Genomic DNA, 20917 nt, shown 5'->3' on the forward strand with positions numbered 1-20917 from the left:
TGATTTTCTGTGATTCATAGAACCCTGAATTCTACTTTCTACCAGAAAATACTGACATAGAATATTCAGCAATCAGTTCCTCCTCCCCTTTAGCATTTTTACATTTAACATGTTTTCAATGCATGACAGTCAAAAATCTTGAAAATGCTACTGAACAGTGAAGACGTTTTTATTAAAAAACGACAAAAGATCTGATAATGACTCCTAAACAGAATCAGAAGAGATGATTGGTCCAACACACAAAGAAGGGGCAGGTGGAACTAATAATCATCATGAAAAAAAAATAACCAACAACAAACCAACAGAAAAATGTTTTTACTCAATAAAACAAAATACAACACAAGAAAAAGGCAAAACCCCTAAGGGACTATGAAAGACTGATGTTTTTCAATTCGTCAGTTTAGGACACTGCACAACAAGATTACACATTCCATATTTTCTCCAAAACATGTGACGGAAATGCTTTGTGTGTTTACGTCTGGCGGAGAAAAGTTCCATACTGACGTTTTAACCTGACCTTCAGCACACCCAAATACTTCATGCGCAAGTTATGAGTGAGACAAACAATTCGGTGAGCTCTGCGTAAAAGACCTGCTTGTGCGACTTTATTACGACAAAAAAATAAATAAAACCGCTGGCGCTTTTGACATGTGGCAAAATAATGTGTTCCTGCCTCGTTTTCTCACTATAAGTATGTTTGGATGAGTTTTATTTGAACTTGTTAACAAGCCTACAAGGCATGGGACAAGTGGCTGCCATCATTGTGGAATTTTATAATAAACAAACCATGAAATAAGCACTTGAAATGCCTCTAAAATTCTCCATAAATAAATACAGGACAAAAATAAATGATGACAGAAGACTATATATGATGTATTCTACTGATCTTCTCACGAATAATGTGCCATTGGAGTTGTTTCGGTCAAGTATTTTGGCCAAGTGCTATTGGAAAAATGTTAATTTTGGTGTCAAATTGGTGAGCCCTTTGTAATTATGGCAGCTTTTTGTTGATATTTTTAACTGAAATTTGTCAGCCAATCCGAGAGGCCTCTCTATGTAGCAGATGAAAGGAATGGGGCGAAGAGATATGTTGAGAAATAACAAAATAATATATTTTCACCCTTATTTGAAGACTGTTTTGGACCAGATTTTCTGTGGCCGATATAACCCCCCAAAAGGCCATTTTATCCCGACATAAAAAACTAAATTTCTCTACAACCCAACATCTAATCTCGAAAGTTCTTGGTTCGCTGTACGCAGAGTGAGGCATTTTACAAAAGTATTGCGGTCCATTTAGCGCCTTCCGCCTATACCCGGGGTACCTTCCGCCGTCCGTTTATCCGCCATTTTGTCCAGCCGGACCAAATAGTAATTGCCTTTAGGCCTGTCTGACTAGCATTTTAAATGGGATTCCGTTTGTGTTTCCGTCTACAAACTACGACCAACTTTTTTGAGAAATCTTGTCACGTTGCTCCTTCAAGACACTCTAATGTGTTGATGCGAAATGTCAACCGATTCTGTGGTGACTGTGTGGCCATTTGGGAGGAAAAGCAATCAGAAATTCCACAAAATAAACCACTTTCATGTTTACAAAGGTGAGGACAATGAGGTCAGTTCGACCAGGGGTTACCATCATTGTGTCCGCAGGCACCAGGTAGCCCCAAAAGACCACATGAACAGCCTGTTCAAAAAATAGTTCATTAGTGATGGAACAAGTGATCATTTGAAAATGTAAACACTGGCAGAGATTTGTAGAAATTGCATACCCTAACCCATCCTATCCCTAATCCTTAACCCTAACCTCTCTTCCCCAAAACCGACCGTAAATGTGAGACTTCCAGATATTTAACCTTAGGCCCCTAAATCCTAACCTCCCAACTGCACTATTGCTAATCCCCTACATATCTGTATTCTGTATAAAATACACATGGAAAAGAAAGTTAACTCACAAATTTATCCCAGCCATTCAATCCCAGGAATTTATCCATATTTTTTTCAAATTTTTTCAACTTTAGTGGGAAAGAGGGTCTGAAAATGTCTGGCAGTGAACGAGTTTACGTCTGGACGATGATAATTTGCCCCTAAACCCAACCCATTAAATCTGAACTGTTGCTATGCAACCAAAACACCATTACATTTACAATAAAGGAAGGTAATACAGAGTACACATTTTGATTTATTTGTATCTTTAGCAATTACAATAGCTATAACATTCATATTTTGGTTCATCTTGTCCAACATCCTGGCAAAGTTTTGACTCAGCAAGTCATGAGAAACTGTAAAACTGTAACACAAGATGTGTTGCGAGTGTGACCGACCTTCCTCTGAGCATATGCCAAGAACCATCTCCATCCTGCTTTGGACGTGTCCCGAGGGAGCATTCTGAGATGAACGCAGCGTCAAGCGGGATGGAGCATGGTACTGGAAATACACACAACAAACAAGTGCAACATGTGAATGCGTTTAACACGGAATGTGGGATGCGTTACGGGAGATTCACAGCTTCGCTTTGATCGGCAATCGGGGCTTGATTTACAAGGCCTGGATCGAGGTTCGCCACGCTTTTTTATTGGTTGTTCAAAAGTTTTTTTTAGCAGCTGGTATTACTGTTTTTTTTTTTGTTTTTTTTTAATGTATTCATTTTTTTTAAAGGCGGTGAGGCTTGTAATGATTCCCTGGTCCAAAAATGTTAGATAGCGGGTATGGGAAGCAGTGCCAGTGAAGAGCGGTCATGCTTCACAACTGTGAGCTGATGTTGGACGCCTTAAATCACATTTTAGTGCTTCAATGTACTGTACGTTTTCCCTTTGCTCTTTTTTTAATCTATAACTTGTACTTCAGTGAAAGATGTCAGTGTGAAAACATAAATCATTTAGGTTTTATATTCCGCGAATGTATGTTAATTAATTACAGTAACCCCCCCACTGCATGCTTTACATTCCAGACCACCATAGCGATATAGAAATACAGTATTTATATACTATAGAATATGGCCGCCCCCTGTGATTGATAGATAAAAACGGGTGGATTATCAACAAACACAATATTAGTCAGAATGCTCGAACATTTTTACTTCCTACCTCCCCTTTAAATATACTTTTTAGGAATTAAAAAAAAAAAAAAAACAACCTCTCCCTCATTTTTCGATTAACACCTTTTTATTATTATTGGTCATAATAGTTGGAAAGTTAAATGTTTTTTTAAGGTGGTACTTGGTGTGAAAACCTTGAGAACCACTAGTCTACGTTCAAGTAGAGAAATAAAGATTTATTAGACATCTGATGCAAGGCAGCCATCTTAGTGTTTGTTTGTACTTAAAACGATGCTTCATCTTCATCATCACAGTGTGTGGCGTCCACAAATGATCACGCCATTTGTTCCAGTCACATTTGTCAAACAGGCAAACTGGATACCGGGCGCATTTGTGCTCCTTTCAACAACTTCAAGCAGCGGCGGTGCGCCCCTCCTACTCCCCTGAGACCAGGCTTTTGGCCCCCACACCCTCCAGCCAGCGCTCACCTCTAAAAAAGGATGCCCTGTCGTGACATCTGAAGTTTGCCATTTAGTGTTGCTGTGATCATTATCCTCAGGAAAGATGATGATTAATTCCAACAAATACTGCCATATTCTCATGGACTATCCTGCTCGATGCTTGAACCCTTGGCTTGTAATGTCTATATTCCACTTGTCTAATTCGGGCTCACCTATCATCCCATGGAAGGACAACTGACGAGATACTGGGTGCACATGGAAAAATGTTTTGTAAAACAAAATTGTGACAGTTTTCCGATAGCATTGAAATAAACACCGTGAAACAAAAATTTGCAAGAAGAAGGCAGGTTGCATTGAGGACAGTTCTCGCACCACGACAGTTGAAATATTGACTGAAAAAACACACCTGCCTCACACCAACACACTGTGCTGCCTTTTGTTTTGCAATTAATTAACTGGAATTTGTAATCGACAGTAAAGGTCCAGTCACATTTCAAAACCATAATAGTCACACAATGTAAAACATATTACACAAAACCAACTCATGCAAACAAACCCACTAACATAAATTAACACCTGCACAAACTACCATAACTAGGGGTGAGCATCTCTCCAATAAAATCAGATTCGATAGATGGAGTGAGATATGATTCAAGGACGGTTCAATTTTCAAGTGGAACGATTCGATTCAGTGGGATTATGATTCAATTTGGTACAGGCTCAGTTTGAGAGGCTATGATGCAATGAGTTCCTTGTTGTCATTTCACATACACATGGATAAGCGGTTCAGATAATGGATGGATGGACGGATTGATGGATGACTGATCTTGTCAGTATTTCAAATGTGGCGTTTCCTTCTAAGATATCTCTCTCCAATTAAAGATGATTTGGTACGTAACTCAATATATTTTAGTGAAACGATTCAATTGGTTTACTCGCATCTTTCACATCAACACCGATTTTACGATTCAAATTGTTTTTTGATACACGCCTAATATAAACATAGGCGAACTAACACATGCAAAGACACATACATTCACAGAATCAATACACACACTAACAAACAAACTAACGCACACTAACCTGCAAAAGAAAGAGACACACAAAGTAACGTACATGTACACTATAACACACAGACAAACAAATAAGTAACACACTAATGCGCACAAACACACACGCGCACACACACACACACACTCTAAAAACAGTTGGGTTAAAAATAAAACAATTTGGGGTAAAAAATGGACCAATACACTACTTGGGTCAATTTGACCCAACTTTCTAGAAACTAAATTAACTAGACTAGACATTGACATTTTTTTTTGCAGAAAACAACCCCAAAAATGTCGAATTTTGGACAAAACAACCCCCAAAATTGGACTGTTTTGTACAAAACAACACACGAAAATGTGTCAAATTGACCCAATTAGTAGATCGGTCCAAAATTTTGTTATTTTTAACACAACTGTTTTTAGAGTGCACACAAAAGTAACACGCACGGACGTGTGTCACACACAATCAGTATCAGGCACACAACAGTGCACGCCAACACACACACACACAAAGTAACACGTACATACACACGTGCCTCACACACACACATTCAGTAACAGGCACGCAAACTATCATGCAGACAATAAAGCAAGACAAGCACAAACTAACACTCGACAAACTAATGCAGCCACACAACATGCACAAAGACAAACACAAAGTAATGCAATCACACGCACACAAGCCCAACGACACTACACAAAATACACAAAGACGCACTACACAACACTCCCTCCCTCCATCTCTCCCTGGAGGATTGTGATTTGCAGCAGCTGTGCTGTCAAGGAGGCTGCAGTGAATGAGCGACATGGAAATGTCACTCTTTCAAATGTCATTTGAGCGGAAGTGGAGCTTCATTCGTCTTCCCAAAGTCCATTCACAAAAAAAAAAAAAACTAAATAAGGCTCCACCCAGCCAGACTCCACTGTTGTGACATCACGTCTTTCACTAGACCAGACCGTATTGTTGTCCATGACTTTATGACTTACACCCCCTCGTCTAAGCGACAACAAAAGGGACGGCATGCCATAGTCTAGGGTGCAGATGCGCTTCCCTCCTCTGTGGAGGCTTTACAACAGTAAATTCACTTTTCCGGCCCGACACACAAGGGAGCTCAGATGGATGTGTATGCTTCACATTAGTCTTATTGTCCCTTTTATAGTAGTTGGACAGCCCTCCGCCCAAAAAAATCATATCAGTGATGAGCGTATCAGGGTGAGTATTGTGAAAACGCAAGATACACTAGGGCTAGGCAACATAAGGCCAGCACGCCACATATGGCCCACTCCGATCTTTAATATCTGGAACCAACAAGCATTATTCTTAACAGTCGTGAAATATCTATTGCATTATTATAGATGTTTTTTTTTTTTTTTTAATTGTATTTATTCATTCATTCATCTCAAAGCGCTTCAGTTGACAATTATTAACTCATTCACTTTTCAGACCCTCTTTTACCCTAACGTTTGAAAAATTTGAAAAAAATATTAATAAATTCCCGGGACTGAATGGCTGGACTGTGAAAACACAAGTACATTCGTCAATGGCAGTTAAAGACATCCCCTGATCAAACAATACTACATATATGCCTGCATTTAACATTTAATGGTCTTATTATAATTACATTGATTATAAATATAATAAAATAAACTATTACGGTATATAAAATACAGAAATTAGCTAAATGAGTACGGTAATTTTACACCTTTTATTAAAAAAATGTGTAACTATATTACATAAAGACCTTAAAATTCTTCAATAAATAAATACCTTAAATTTTTCAATAAACAAAAACTAAATAAACAATAAACAAAACTAAATAAACAAAAACCTAATAAAAACAAACAAAATCGGTCTGACCGCACCATCATAGATTATGGACAGATTTAGCAGAGACGGGAAAGGAGGAAAGACAAGAGCGGGGTTAAAATAACAATGACAGAGTTATGGACGGACATGACGGACTGGTGGACCGGTGAAATTTACTGACGGTCCTAAACTAGCGGTGACAAACTGTAGTTTAGCGATGACAGAAGCTCGTTTAAAATAACAATGATGGCGTAGCAACTGACTTTAACAGTTTTGGTGCGGCTTGAAACAATTTCAGATTGATAATGACGGACGACTGTCCCGGCCACTGGCAAATGATGGACCAGCAAAATGTACTGAAAAATAACCAGCAAATTTACTGTTAGCACAGGTGTGACTAGATAAAAATTGTAGTTGCGCTGTCTCAAATTTTAGGGCAAAAATACTACCATTTAAGGGGCGCTCTGGAGCCCTGATTTATAATGTAAAATATTTTAGTTTTGTTGAATAATTGTCTAATTTATTATAACTAGTTTTGAATAGTGATAAAATGATCAAGCAGAATCATTATTTATCTAAATGTATCATAAAATACAAAACAGTACAACAAACACTTATTACAGCATGTTTTAATCATCAAATAAGCCCTTTGAGCACAAAAGCTTGCCCAGCCCTGCTGTCGCAACACTAAATCTCCAGCACGTTGCTTCCATTCTCTTGCTATTTTTCTTTATGGTGATTTTACACAATGGACAGTTGGAGCATCTCGTTCAATAAAACGCCTTGTTAAAGATTAAACCAGGCGTTTCCTGTCTTTTGGGCTAACAAAAAAGCAGCGTGTAGCCGGGCTCTTGTTTCAGACGTGACTATGATTTGTTAACAGCTCCAGCAATATTTTTTTTTCGCTCCACATGTGGTTTCATTTCATGTGACTCAAATGATCCAATAGCTCAGCAAAAGTGGGAACATGCTTTGAAAACAGATTTGAGGTATCAGGATGACTGATCTTCTTGATTTGGTGTTGCTGGATATAAAGCAAATCTTGCTGCTACTACAACGTGATACGTGAGGAGTCATCAGCGACTGTCACTGACCATTTTTCATGTGTGTCATTTCAAAAGGACTTTTACAACTACATCTAGCTGAAAATAGCTGTGCTCTGTCATTTGGAATATATTTTTCAGCTCCCCACTTTTGAGCATTGGATTGAATTGGACCGGTACTTGGTCTATGACCGATGAATTCTGGCAACCTCCCACTGTACAGAAATAATCTAACTGAAGACTAAATTGTCTTGGACATGGACAGTCAAGTACATTAGTATGGAATCTAAACTATCTTTGACATTCACAAAACTATGCACATTCGGTTCATTTAAGACTCACTTGTCTTTGATGTTTCCAAAACACATATATTGAGTTGAATGAGGACTGGATGTTTACAAGAAAAATAATAGTAATAATATTAATTTAAGACTGAATTGTCTTTGATGTTTAAAAATCTCATACCATAAGGTCAATGAACAAGTGAACACTGAATTGTTTTCAATGGTGACGGAAACATAAATGTTCAATTAATTGAAGATTAAACCGTTTTTGATGCTTGTGATGACAAGTAATACTAACTCCTTCAATGCCAGCCATTTTTAAATAGAGAATCTATTGCGTGCCAGTCAATTAAGAGCATTCTGACAAATCTTTCAAGGCTCACAGAATAGTGTTTTGTGACTAGGTAAACAGAAACTATGATTAGACTGTCTTCTTTCATCACAAAAAAGGTTGTTTTTACCTTATTCCATTACAGTATTAGTAATCACAGCAGAATAATACACCCCACGCCCCCAAAAAAGGAAAACACAGATACGCTTTTCGTGAAGATACATTTTATGAACAAGAGTGACTTATGAAAATCATTTTTTCTTTAGTGACGTCTTATACATCTGAACAGTCCTTTTTTTCCTCTATAAAATACATTCAGTAGTGTATTTAGAATACAAAACTTACCCTAAGACTAATTTGCTTTTGATAAATACAAACCCAAATACGCTAGGTTCACAGAAGAATCGAAACTCTTTGAGATTTATGAAAAAAATGTGTATTTGGATCATTTAAGACTTAAATGGAAATTACCTTCACATTAGAGTTGATTAAGTAACTACTATAAAAGCACATGCATCAAAATAAAAACACATCATTGTCAACTAAAATTACTGAAATTATTCCTAATATTACTTTAATTTAAGATCTCTGATGTTTACAAACCATGCCAATGTTAATTTGAAACTAAATAACCTTTGTTGTTTTAAAAAAACATAAGATCATTGCCAACTGAAATGCCATGTTTTCAAAAACATGTTAGATTAATTTAAGATGAAGAATTTTGTTTGTCTTCGACGATTTTAAAAACTGAGTTTCTATGTAGCTAGGTATACTGAAAACTAAATTGTTGCTCCGCTTATGAAAAACACACGTTTGGTTTAGTGAAAGATTGATGTTTACAAAATCATGCAAAGGTTCACTGAAAACTAAAAAATGTGTGCAAACCACATACAATATGTTAATGAGTGTAAAAAGAATAAATTGTGTTTGACATTTTGGAAAAAACATATAACTTGCATGTGTTTTCTTACATGATGTAAGTTGGGTTCATTCAAGCCTATGAATTGTCTTTGACGTTTCTAATGGACAAATTGTTGGCATCTTCCCGCAGAGTAGATATAGGCTTTGGCAGTTTAAGTGATACTTCATCAGAAACTGTATCCTAACCCGTCAAAACTCATTTGGAAAGTATTTTTTGCCACAATAAATATTGCAGGATATGCTCCCACCCCCACAAAAAAACTTATGAGTTGTAAAGAAAATATAATGGTTGAATATCTGTGGTGTCAGGCACCAGGCATCCTACTGTACGACCTAGCTAGGCTGATACGTGATACTAATCAGAATCTCAACGTAACATTTAACGTGGCGGTTTACAGGAACAATGTTTTCACTGGAAACGGGACAGTTCAAGCATTTTTCGAATGCATTGCTCTTCTCAGAGCTCTTCTTCTCAAAAACCGCGAGGAGACATTTCTCATGTCTTTGGAGCAGCATTATCGAAAGGCTGATTGATATTGCAAGAATAAATTATGCATGGCCTTTGATCATAAAAGGCCTGCCTTCAGGTTATTAGCTGGCTAACTGAAGGATATATTAATGTAATTAATGTATTGTCCATTGCTACAGACTATTGAACATCTGACAGTTTTTTTTCTCCCAACACTTAAAAAAACACATACGAACAATTAACAAAGTGTACCCATCCAAACCAGATCAACAAGTCGCTTTTTGTTTGCAACTCCGGTCCTCGAGGGCACCTGTCCTGCAAGTTTTCCATTGCTCCCTGCTGTAACACACCTGTTAAAATGATCAGGATCGTTATCAGGCTTCTCAAGATCTTGCTGATGAGCTGATCATTTGAATCAGGTGTGTTACAGCAGGGAGAGATGGAAAACCTGCAGGACAGGTGCCTTGGAGGACCGGAGTTGGTGACCCCTGGTTTAGAGACTGTCACTGATGTCTTGCGGCACCGCTGATTGGGAAGATAGTCTCAATGAAGCTGTCCCTTGCACTGATGCTATCTATACGCTATGACCACAGATTATGTTACCAGAGTAAACAAAAGTCACATGAAGAAAATGCCTTCCCAAACACACTATAATGGGTTCCTTTCATCAAATGGATCATATGCCCGTAAAACCTTGAGAACCTTCGCTAAAATTTTGAAGCTAGACATCCCCTTTAACATTCTGACTGAGATGGGGTACCATTCTTCGGCTGAATAAATCACCATTTTAAAAGATTTCACATTCTCAAAAAAAAAAAATGCAGATTTTTTTTTCTAAAATCTCAACTCACCTGTAATCTGAAGCTGAGCCATGATTGGTCGTTATCTGAGCCCTGAGCAACTTCGATGTCATCTTCACTTGACAGAAGTGACAAAATGGCCCTGAGCTAGCTAAAAAAGGGTGGACTTATCATATTCCACAAACGCAATATCTGTGTTCAATAGGATGCTTTCAGTAATAGATGTCACAGTTTTTGATCAATTCAGTTTAGACTACTGTATTTTATTTTACTATTGATGTAGGCAAGAAACGTTTTTGGGGCGGAGAGGGGCATCTATTACTCACAGTTTTTCTTGAACATGGCAGGCCTTGGTCTGGCCCCACAGAGCTGGCCACAAAATGTTACTTTCAAATTTCTCGTTTAACCTGCAAAAATATATAAATAAATAAATTTTAAAAAAGTTTCAGAGTTCGCTGAAACTGAAAGGCTGCGCACTTGCACTTTTAACCTCGTATAAGCCCTCAAATTGTCCCGATTGCTCGCCCAAAGGTTATTTCTCATAATGAAATGTATATTCAAAAGCTATTATGCTACGATGGGATGCTGTACAAGTGTCCACGCCTTGTTAGGGGAAGAGTAGAATACATGGGAATAGCGCACGACTAAAAGGAGGCGAATCAGTGTCCCATGGCGACGCTTAGCCAAATACAACGTTCAAATAGACTTGGGGTCAGGTTGCAGCACAATGGTAAAAGAGGCAAAAGGCATTGTCACCGCTTTGTGATCGCTCCATTTTCTAACCCTGAATGTCTTTTTTTGCAGACCGGATGGACACCAGTAATTTCTCAAACAAAACATAACAACATCCTTCAAAGCGCCATAACAAAAGCTGGGAGACCTGATCTAATAATTGGAGTGTTGATTTTGTTTTGTCCCAGGAGTCAGTCATGGCCTGAGGAGACAGTTGGACCAGAGAGGTTTTTTTTTTTTGCCTTTAGTCATGTGTATCAGTTGATGGTCAACAGGGTCGTGACATGAAAAAGGACTGTCATCAGCTTTATCGCTCCAGGGCTTCCACTGACAGACTGTTGAATCACTCTTTGATTTGAGTCATCTATTCTTGTAAATATTTTTTTCCCCTATTTCAATCCTTTTCCAAATCATACTATTGCGTAACGTCGGTATTAACCATATTGACAATTAAAACATTTTTCTTTAACTTTTGGCTCGACCCCCTACTACGGTTTGTAGTATCTTTATGTCGCTCTCTGTTCTAGTTTATGGCGTCTTTCTTTTTAAAAAATGCCACACCTCCGAGAGTGCAGTAAAACTGATACAAACGTTGGTATTGTTAATGATTGGTACTAGGGGCTGTATTGACTCGTCGACGAGTACGCTATCTCAACCGTGCATCGATGTGTAAAGCTTTAAATAGACCAACTGCTACTCAGGTGTTTTTGACAACTTGTCTTCCAATCAGCCAAATTAGAGAGGATTTACTGTCTGCTGCTGTCATCCGATGATAATGCTGTTGTGCAGTGAAATGTGTGGCCAACAAGGTGACACAGTCTTCATATCATTGTAGGATCGAGAGTAAAAAATAAGATATTTGTGAGTGACAACAGCGGTTATCCTCACTAGCTTTGGCTATTCCGATCGTTGCTTGTCTTATAATATTCATACCAGCGTTAGAGATACGAACAACAAAAACACATTCATTTTCCATAGTGTTGGTACCACATTAAAACATATGACATTCCATTTTGAATGTGTGTTGGTCGGGTTTATTTGCTCAGTGAATTTGTGTTCAGCACAGTGGCGTGCAAAGGGGGGTAGGGCGGGGGTGCAACAGGCCGGGCCATCTACTGTACCTGAGGGGATAGCATCCACACTCCATAGCAAGCCCAATTTCACTCTGCAGCAAAATGTTTTTTGCCGACCAATACACCACACCAGGCACATGTCAAGCAGACAAGTGTTCCATCTGCGACCTCCCACCCCACCCATCGACGATTGTTTATGAAGGAACATAAAACGGGCATCTGTCTCAGGCAGAAGGGCATTAAATCAATCCGACAGCGGATGTATAATCAACAGCAAATTGCTAAATTTTCTTTTCACACGCATCAGTCAACGAAAAATTACATGGGCGTCCGTATTAAAGGGTGCATACAGCGTAAAATACAGCGGGTATATAGCTATCGATAGTAAGTTTCAAATTCTTTTGTCCACACGCCCCAAGGATCCACTATGCTTTGCACGTCAATGGTTCAAGGGGATTCCCTTTACAGACAGAAGAGGAAGAAGTGCTGAGCCGTGGTTTTGACATCCTGCCCACTGATTCAATAAATAAGCACATATGTACACAATCACACTATAAACTAGAGCAAGCAAACCATGTACAAAAAACGTCCTCACTACAGACGGGATATTCGCTATATGTTTTACAGCTGGATCACATGTAATTCAGTTCATAGGACGTTAGAATTTCATGTCATTTTTAGCTGCCATTTGGGTTTTGGATGTAGAGTTTCACTTCAGGATGCTATTGTCATGAGACATAAAAATCCCTAAATGGAAGCCAAGAAATGATCATGACTGCTCTTAGCACAATTCTACCACAAACTGACATTTAAAAAGTCCTGATACACAATTTTGGTTGACTGGGGTCATAATCTACATTCAAGTAAGTCTATCTACCGTACTTTCCGGACCATAAGCGAAATGGTTCTGTAAATGCAGTAAATATAAATTTTTCAACATAGGTGCAGTTTATAACCTGGTGCGGCTTATATATAATTTTCTCATTATTAAAAAAAAAAATATATATATATATATATATAATGGATGCGACACGGCCTTAACGTGAGGACGGCCCACCGAGGGGCCCTCCGTCATCTGTCCCAAACAAATCGCTGATGCACGTCGTCAGCTCAGTACATGTGTGAACATGTTGTACATCTTTTAAAAGATGGGTTTATGAAGATTTGAATGGTGCCCAACATTTTACAAGCAATCATATCTGGAGACTGAGTGAGCATTTATGTTAAACAATCGTAGATCTAAAAACAAAATGACGACTCACCTTAAATGTACACGGAAATGTCCAACTACATCAAAGATAGTCCCATTACGTCGACAAACGTCCAGTCAAAGTATTCCGGTAAAAAAAGTGAGTCCATGCCAAGCTTTACATCCATAAAGCCACGTTATCTGCAGCTGCAAACGTTACCAATTTCCATCTAATATCACTATTTTTGATGCATTTGTGATCGTAGCTTCACTTAGCATGAGCACATTAGCCACTTACACATCTCAAACGAAAGGTCTAATCCTTGGCCTTTGATTGACATCTCACTTTAGCCAATCTGCAAGGGTTTTCCCTTCAAAGAGCCCTACAGAAGCCAATGAACGGCCGTGCGTAATAAAGTCACTCCCATTATATATCCTTACGTAGTTTTGGCTAATCACAGCGGAACTGACTGGTGACTGACGCATTGGATAGCCAATAAAATCCCCCAAACAACAATATGGGGTGTGTCATACAAATCCTCTTTGAATTAAAAAAAAAAAAACGCTGCGTAACGCCTTCCCCTTCGCTCTCCTAAAAAGACTCTCTGTTATCGCGAAAGCCTCCTTTGCTTTTGTTGTTGTTTTTTGCATGGAAACATGGCAAAACAGTAAAAAAAATAACTACACCGTAGAAGACTCCAGGGAACTGTGTCTGCGTCGTGCAAGCGACGACTCGTGCACTCTTTGATTCTATACACAACCGTTTTCATTCAAAACATGTGTTTATGCTTCTATTACTCTTTTTCAGTGATATCTGGGTTGAATCTGGATGTAGGATAAGATAGCCCCAAGTCTAAGCTTTTATTAGAGCCCAGGATCATTATTGTATGTTGAAGCACTCCAGAATAGCAGCCTTTTTTTCACAAGTATTCACACAGGTCACCCAAATGGAACATTTTGGGTTCGCCTGTACCTTTCCTTAGGAAAACATGTGTAAAATGCTCATTTTTTGTAGGATTATTGTCAAATTTTAAATGGAACTTGGGGAGACCTCAACCAACCCCAAAAATATTTCACTGCTTGACTGTTTTTGAACATTTGGTTCAGAAATAATTTTTACTCTTGCACTAGTTGCCTCCCCCACCTCGAAATTTAATTAATAAGAGTTCATATAATCCAAACATGTCATTCTCCATGAATTCAGCCTGCGAGCTAACACGAATATATTTCTCTGCCATTTCTAAAAACTTTTGTTGCAGGAATTAATTTCCTTTTCGGCATTCAAGTCATGGCTCACGACAGAATCGTTTCCTTTCTGCCCCAGAATGCAAATGGTAGAATTGTCCAATCCTTAATGCTGGTTGTCATTCCCCATGACCAAGCCTGCTAACCCTCTAAAAATTCTGATTCATTTTCTTTTTGGTATTAGTACTCTTCCTGCCTCAGAAAGCAAAGAGTAAAACAAATGCTTTCCATAATACTCTTTGAACTATTGTTTGCCAGCTACGGTAAAAAGGAACAAAAATACGGCATGATGCTCCATGAAATGACCATTTAAAATTATGTATGTTACAGGAATTTTATTTTCGAGTCTTGAGTTACGACGGAATGGTTCTCTCCTTACCCAAGACAAGTGGTAGAGTCCCACCTTTCTAATCCAAATGTTGTTCGCCATTTTGCATGAACCACAAAGAAGCCAGCTAAGAAATGGAAAGTATAAAAATATTTCTGCCACATGGTTCGGTACATAAACCAAAGTATGGTACTCAGAGATTATTTGGTTTAGTAGGCGTTCTACAGCTGTGCCTAAGTATTTACTAATACAAGGTAACACCAGGAAAGTATTTGTTAGAAAAGTAATGAAGTCAATACAATGGAAATCCTGAGTGTCTGGACTACGTATTTCTGAACTGAACAACCAAAAAGACACCTGAAACAAGCCACTGACTCACCCCGACTTTGTGTTTATATGTTTATGTGTAACAAAGCCAGAGAGGTTCGGTGGTCCCACAAAAACACTTCTGCAATGACTCTGCCTAATGGACACGGCCAATTTTTAAGGTCATCACTTGGGCTGCTTTGAAATCCTTTGAGCATTCAAAATTATCTGCCTTGTACTATTGTACCACTGTGAGGTTGTTATTTATTGATTTGAGAGTATCAGAGAGCCAACCGCAGGTCAGTTTGTCAAGATATAAACAACTGCCTGCAATTCTTATACTGTACATATATGACTACAATTAATATGTTTGTAAATACATTACTCATGTTTTAGGACAATTGCCGAAAACGTGAAAATACTGAGTTGTGAAGCTATATAGCGCCAATCAGTTTTTCTCCATTTCAGTTTTGCATATTTTGGGGTCCTGACTAAAACATCGCCCAGTGATGCACATGGGCATCCGGCATGTGTCGCCTCTCCCCCACACTCTAAAAGCTTGAGAACCTTCATTCACATCAGTGGTTATCCGGAGCAATTGCGAGTTACTTATTAATTCTAGACCCACTTCGACCAATACAGCATGCGGTTAGCTAGCGAGCCACCTGACTAACAGTCCAACATGGCATCTTCCCTGGATGCTAACAGCTCAGTGTCATAATTAAAAGTAGTAAACGTAGTAAAAGCAATGTGATGCTCTGGGCGAGCCTGCCACCCGTCCGCCGGCCAAGAGGAGCCCAAGGTGCCTGTTAGCTCACAAACTGGTGGCTAATGCCTCTTGTCACGGCATGGAAAGCCTTTCGACTCTTGTCGGATATACTGTAGCCACCGTAGACTTGAAGCTGACATATTTTTGCTGCTCAAACATGAGGGATATATAAGCATAACAAAGTTGCTGCACGACACAGCATCCATTTTTATTTGGGTTGTGGTTTCACACAGTGCCCAAAGCACTTGAGAACAGAGACAATGGTCATGATTTTTGACAATTCATGTTATACACTTGCATTTTTTTTTTTGTAAATCATTCAAATTTGGCAGGGTTGTTTACCACACTCTTCTCTGTGGTGCGTCAAATCTAAAAGACTTACTTTCATATACAGTCAAAGGGTATGAATAATTTGGGCTTGAATGTATCGAGTCAATTTGCAATAGGGATAGGCATATAACATACACACGCACACACACATATTTAGTGATAGTCCATTCCCAATTTTCTTCTCAACGACCGAGACACATACTCTTGTGTGACTCACTGCAGACGAGCAGGTACGCTCCATGTCTGTTCTAAGATGAATTGCCTCATCCTTAGAAGGGGAAAGGCGGTCTCAACTGGGACTTATATTTGTTTATGACTTCCATTTCTGTTCCCAGTCCACACTTCACATTGATAAGAAATAGTCTGTTTCAGGAATGGCTCAGATAAGATCAAAGAAAGCAGTAGGGTAATTATAAAGACACATAATACTTCCCTCTTTCCAGCGCCCTCTTAAACACGGCTGCTGCAGTGAATGATTTCACATGAGCTGGATGCTTCAGATCAGCTCCAATGTCAATGGAGGGAGGGAGGGGGAAGGAACATTTAAAGGTCAGCTCAATTTAAAACGTTTAGCTGTTAAATGAGCTGACAAAGCCTCGTCTTTGAAGACATGTGGGACTGGACACTATTGCCCCCCAGTGGACTGTTTCAATGCGTTCTTCAGAGGTATATCACAAGAAACGTTAGCATCCTAATGCAGATTAGCACCAGAAGTCTGAATCGGGATCAGAGTCAAAGGTCAGTCAGCACTGCGGCCTAATACTTTTACCAACTTTTTTTTACCAACATTTCATGTTGGTAGTAATACCACAGCCCTTGGTTTAAGATGCAGTTACTTTACTACGACACCAATGTAATTAGAAAGACATTGTAGTCTCATTACTATAGTAGTCATCATCATCAAGTCATCATTTTAGTTTGTGTAAAAGGCCAGAAATATAAAATGACTTACCTTTACTCCTGTGGTTGACTCGCACACCAAAAAGGGTGCAAATGTAAGCATGAAACGTTAAATCACGGATCCCCTCTATAAAAATGTAATCAAAAACATTACCTAGTCCCATTGGCAGTGGTAATAAAGCAGTCTCCCAAGAGGAAGACGATGGCCATGGACTAGGGCTACCGTTTCATCCCGGAGATGGAAATATGTTGCTTGAGCCTCATTTTCCTGGCATTTGTTAAAGATACTCAACTGTTTAAGTGTAAACAACAGCTCAGTCAGTAAGGACTTGACTTGGGGGATGGAGCATTGAGAAGATTCTACTCCAAATTCTACCAAAAGATACTGCTTGGCGAAGAGATGCTTGCCCTGAGCTCAGTTGAATTGACATTGAAGAACTGGTTTCGGGAGTAGTATCAGAAAGCAGTGGGCTGAGGACGCAGCCGTGGGGGTGGTGTGGTGGGGGATAGGATAATACCGTAGGTGCGGATATGGTGTTGTTAATCCTTACAGACTCTCTGTGGGGTCTGAGGGTCAGAAAATCCAAGATATGGTTACAGATTGAAGTACCAAGGCTGTCAAGTCACTGACATCTTGTTCACCGGTATTTGTAGGCTGCCTGTGTTGAAGGTAGTACAAATGTCCAGGAAGGGCGGCCTCACATAGTATAGTAGATATCTTGAGGCATGTTGGAAAAGTGGCCCGGGACAGTGAGATTTTATAAATATCCTTCATGCTACTACTTACATGTTCTTTTGAAAGTCTATCCTTCAATACTGAGAGGTGGGGTTCAAGAGAAGTGATCCTGTATGTACTTGTTCAAATAGGGATGGGTGTGGATTTTTCCTGCTGTAGTCCATAATGTGTTCAGTGCCCCGTGTGATAGACCAGGGGTCATTCAAGCACCCCAGCCATAACTTGGTGGGCCGCAAAACAATTTGCAAAAGCTTTTGTCAATTAAAAAGAAAAGTGCATAGGCCTACCAGCGTGGGAGGTGTTTCAGGCAGTAAGGACTTGACAAAGGTCTAATTCCAAAATTGGGATTGCTTGTGATTGGTGAAGAGATGCTAGACCTGAGCAATTGCTGAGTTTATCTTTATTAAAGGAAGACAATATCCCTGTGATAGGCTTTGACCCAAGAGGATACATAGGATAATGTGTTTGCCATTTTTGCTTTTGATTTGAGGTCCCATCACAGAAAAGTCAAGCAGGCAAACCGCATGAGAATGATAGTCCATGAATCTTCTATGGTGAGGGCAATTGCTCCCCTCAGACAAAATGCAGGCATGTAGAAGAGGCTTTATGACGTCCCACAGTGCCCGTCTTACGTGTTATACATCTCCTACAGTTAAAGCACCTGGATCGTATTGGTCATTGCAAAGTGTAGCAAAGCACAAAGCCACACACAGAGTATGCAAGCGCTTCTCTTTCAAGTGCAGCCAGAGTGAGCCTGCCAAGGGTTGTCTTTCCATCAGAGCTCTCAACCCAAAATATGTTTCTGTCCATCTTGAGATGTTTTACAAACAATGCTGTTGACCATTTTCCTTGTTTTTTTTTCCCCGCTGACAAACACAAAGTCTGACTTGTGCGGTTTTTCCATGACGAAATACACAATGAGGCACAGGATACTGAGGGTGATAACTTCAACATAGTTATGGGAGTCTGTTTGGCGAATATTGTGATGTTCAGGATTTCAGTTGGACTATTACTCAGTTAAATCTATTAATCATCATGTTGGTATGGATACAATTCAAAATCAGTTGGATTGTTCTAAGATAATTATTTAAACCCTAAGTTTAAAGAAATAATCAATAATGACAATCAAAAGATGACAAGGACCTTAGGTACCGATGCTAATTTCGAGTCACAATGCAAACGCTGGCTTCCACAGACGAATAATCCATTAAGTGGGTACGATTTTTAGTTGATCATATTTAAGACATTATTTAAAAGGAGCCATAATGTGGAAAATTGATTGAACCTCTTGTATACATATAGTTGGGTCTCTGGAATGTGTGAAGCTTGAAATTTAATGTTTCCTCGCCTTCCCTGCCCTTCAATTGCGAGGCTGGGTGATGATTTGCCACTTTCAAGCCACAGCCAGGCACTGTCTGAAACACTATGTCAAAAAAAGGTAAGCAGAAGTACTGATTTCTGCTGGAGTCACAAATTAGTGCTAACAGCATCAACAGCATGACCATTGGGGTATTTTGACTGTACTAAGACACCTGGGAACTGTTTTGAATTGCGGGGGAAAAATGCAAGAAATGTCTACTTTAAAATTGCATAGCCCTTTGACTCTTGATATTCTTGGGACCTTTTGAGATGGAAGAGTGACACGCCCCTAAATTATTACCAAGATTACATACCTGAAAACAAGCAAAGTCTGAATACAAAATGCATGAGTTAGGTTTGCAACACCACTTTGAAGAAGGATTACTTTGCTTCAGATACCAGAATTTGTCATTTCTACAGCTTCGTGACTGTTTGGAATTTAGAAAAAGGTTTAGGTAACGCGGGGAGTATTAGTACACTGCATCTCAGCGTTTTGATTCTTCATATTGGAATGAGCAACTCAAAAAAGTGACGTATGCTTGGACATGTACTCTAGCGTTCGTTTGCCTGCTTGCTTCTGGACAAATGCTTAACTTTCCAGAAAAGGCCTTTTGTCTGGACTCCCGAGCCTACTGGACATTAGCGTTGATGTGATGGCTGCTTTATGCTGCATTTCCCCATTTCATATTTTACCCTGCTTCTATTTTCAGCATTTAAGGCTCACTTGAGGCTAGTAAAGATTTACAACTTCTTCCCAAGCCATCAAAGTAAACACTTATAACAGGCTCGATGTGACACGCCAGGCGCTGAGTGGCAGGGCTTTGTTTTTAAATGATCTGCTGATTTCATCATCTATCACGCAAAACAGAGCATGGACCAATCTGCGGTCCAATGCAGTATAGTTAAGAAAATGACACTGTGGTCAAACCGCAACAAATATTTCAACAGTGTGGAACTTAAAAAAAAAACAAACACTCCAGTCGGAGCCTCCACCCGTAGCCCACTCCGAGAAGTTTGGTACCTCCAGTCTTAGAGACGATCTGTTCTTCCCGAGGGACGATAAAGAAAAGTGAAGGACAGAGGCACATAAAATCCACGAGAATGCCAGGGAGCACCGTTGAGCGATGTCTGTAAATCAATTATTTTTCAGGGTAATGCAAGTCGACTTTGAAATGTTCAGTGTTTTGGCATGATAGTTTGTGGTATATTTATGGACTATTACTATGGGCACTTAAAAAACATTTGGGGTTTTTCGCTTTCGCAGCAGGGCTACCCCCCACAAACTGGACCTACATGTGACAACAATCATCTAGATTCTTCACGTCTCGTTTGTGGGGTAGTGTGGCAAGATGGAATTTTCTTACCAAGAAAAACATCGGAGCCAAAAAAAATGACCATAAAGTCTCCCAAAAGCACAATTGCAAAAGATGTTTTGCACGGCCTCCTGGCAATTCTGCGGTTCTGGGGTCAAATCTCTGGCCTTCCTGTGGTTGAGTTTGCAATTAAAAAAAAAACAAGCTTGTTAGGCTCATTGACTACTCTAAATTATCCATAAGCATATGAATGACTTTTAATGGTTTGTCTGCATGTGCCCTGTGATTGGTTGTTGATTTAAGTGTTCACTGCCTCACGCGCAATGTCTGATGGTCTCCAACTCATTAGTGACCATAATGAGGACAGGCACTGGGAAAAAAAAAACAAAAAAAAACCGGACGGACAAATGTATATTTGACAAAACCACTGAACATCAC

At 39.3% G+C, this 20917-nt stretch overlaps 1 protein-coding gene across 6 annotated transcripts in view; it reads right to left on the bottom strand.

Annotated features, from left to right (window-relative positions):
* The window catches only part of LOC147146089 (uncharacterized), a 31442-nt gene extending 17888 nt beyond the window's left edge, over positions 1–13554 (bottom strand). Inside the window, exons 1-3 of one of the 6 annotated variants that reach the window (XR_015087030.1) lie at positions 13267–13550; positions 2319–2421; positions 156–1681 (exon numbers count right to left, since the gene is read on the bottom strand). Coding sequence is in view for 1 of the 6 variants with exons in the window: in XM_086032394.1 (XP_085888520.1) it covers positions 2319–2352 (34 nt within the window). In the remaining 5 variants the exon portion in view is untranslated. Of the gene's footprint in view, positions 1–155; positions 1682–2318; positions 2422–13266 lie in introns of those variants that run through there. The other 5 variants (XR_015087029.1, XM_086032394.1, XR_015087028.1 and 2 more) reach the window with 5 other exon arrangements.
* Positions 13555–20917: the final 7363 nt, after the last annotated feature.

The sequence above is a fragment of the Filicampus tigris genome, chromosome 6 (genome assembly GCF_054856515.1).
Source record: "Filicampus tigris isolate MCC_2025a chromosome 6, RoL_Ftig_1.0, whole genome shotgun sequence".
Taxonomy (NCBI): domain Eukaryota; kingdom Metazoa; phylum Chordata; class Actinopteri; order Syngnathiformes; family Syngnathidae; genus Filicampus; species Filicampus tigris.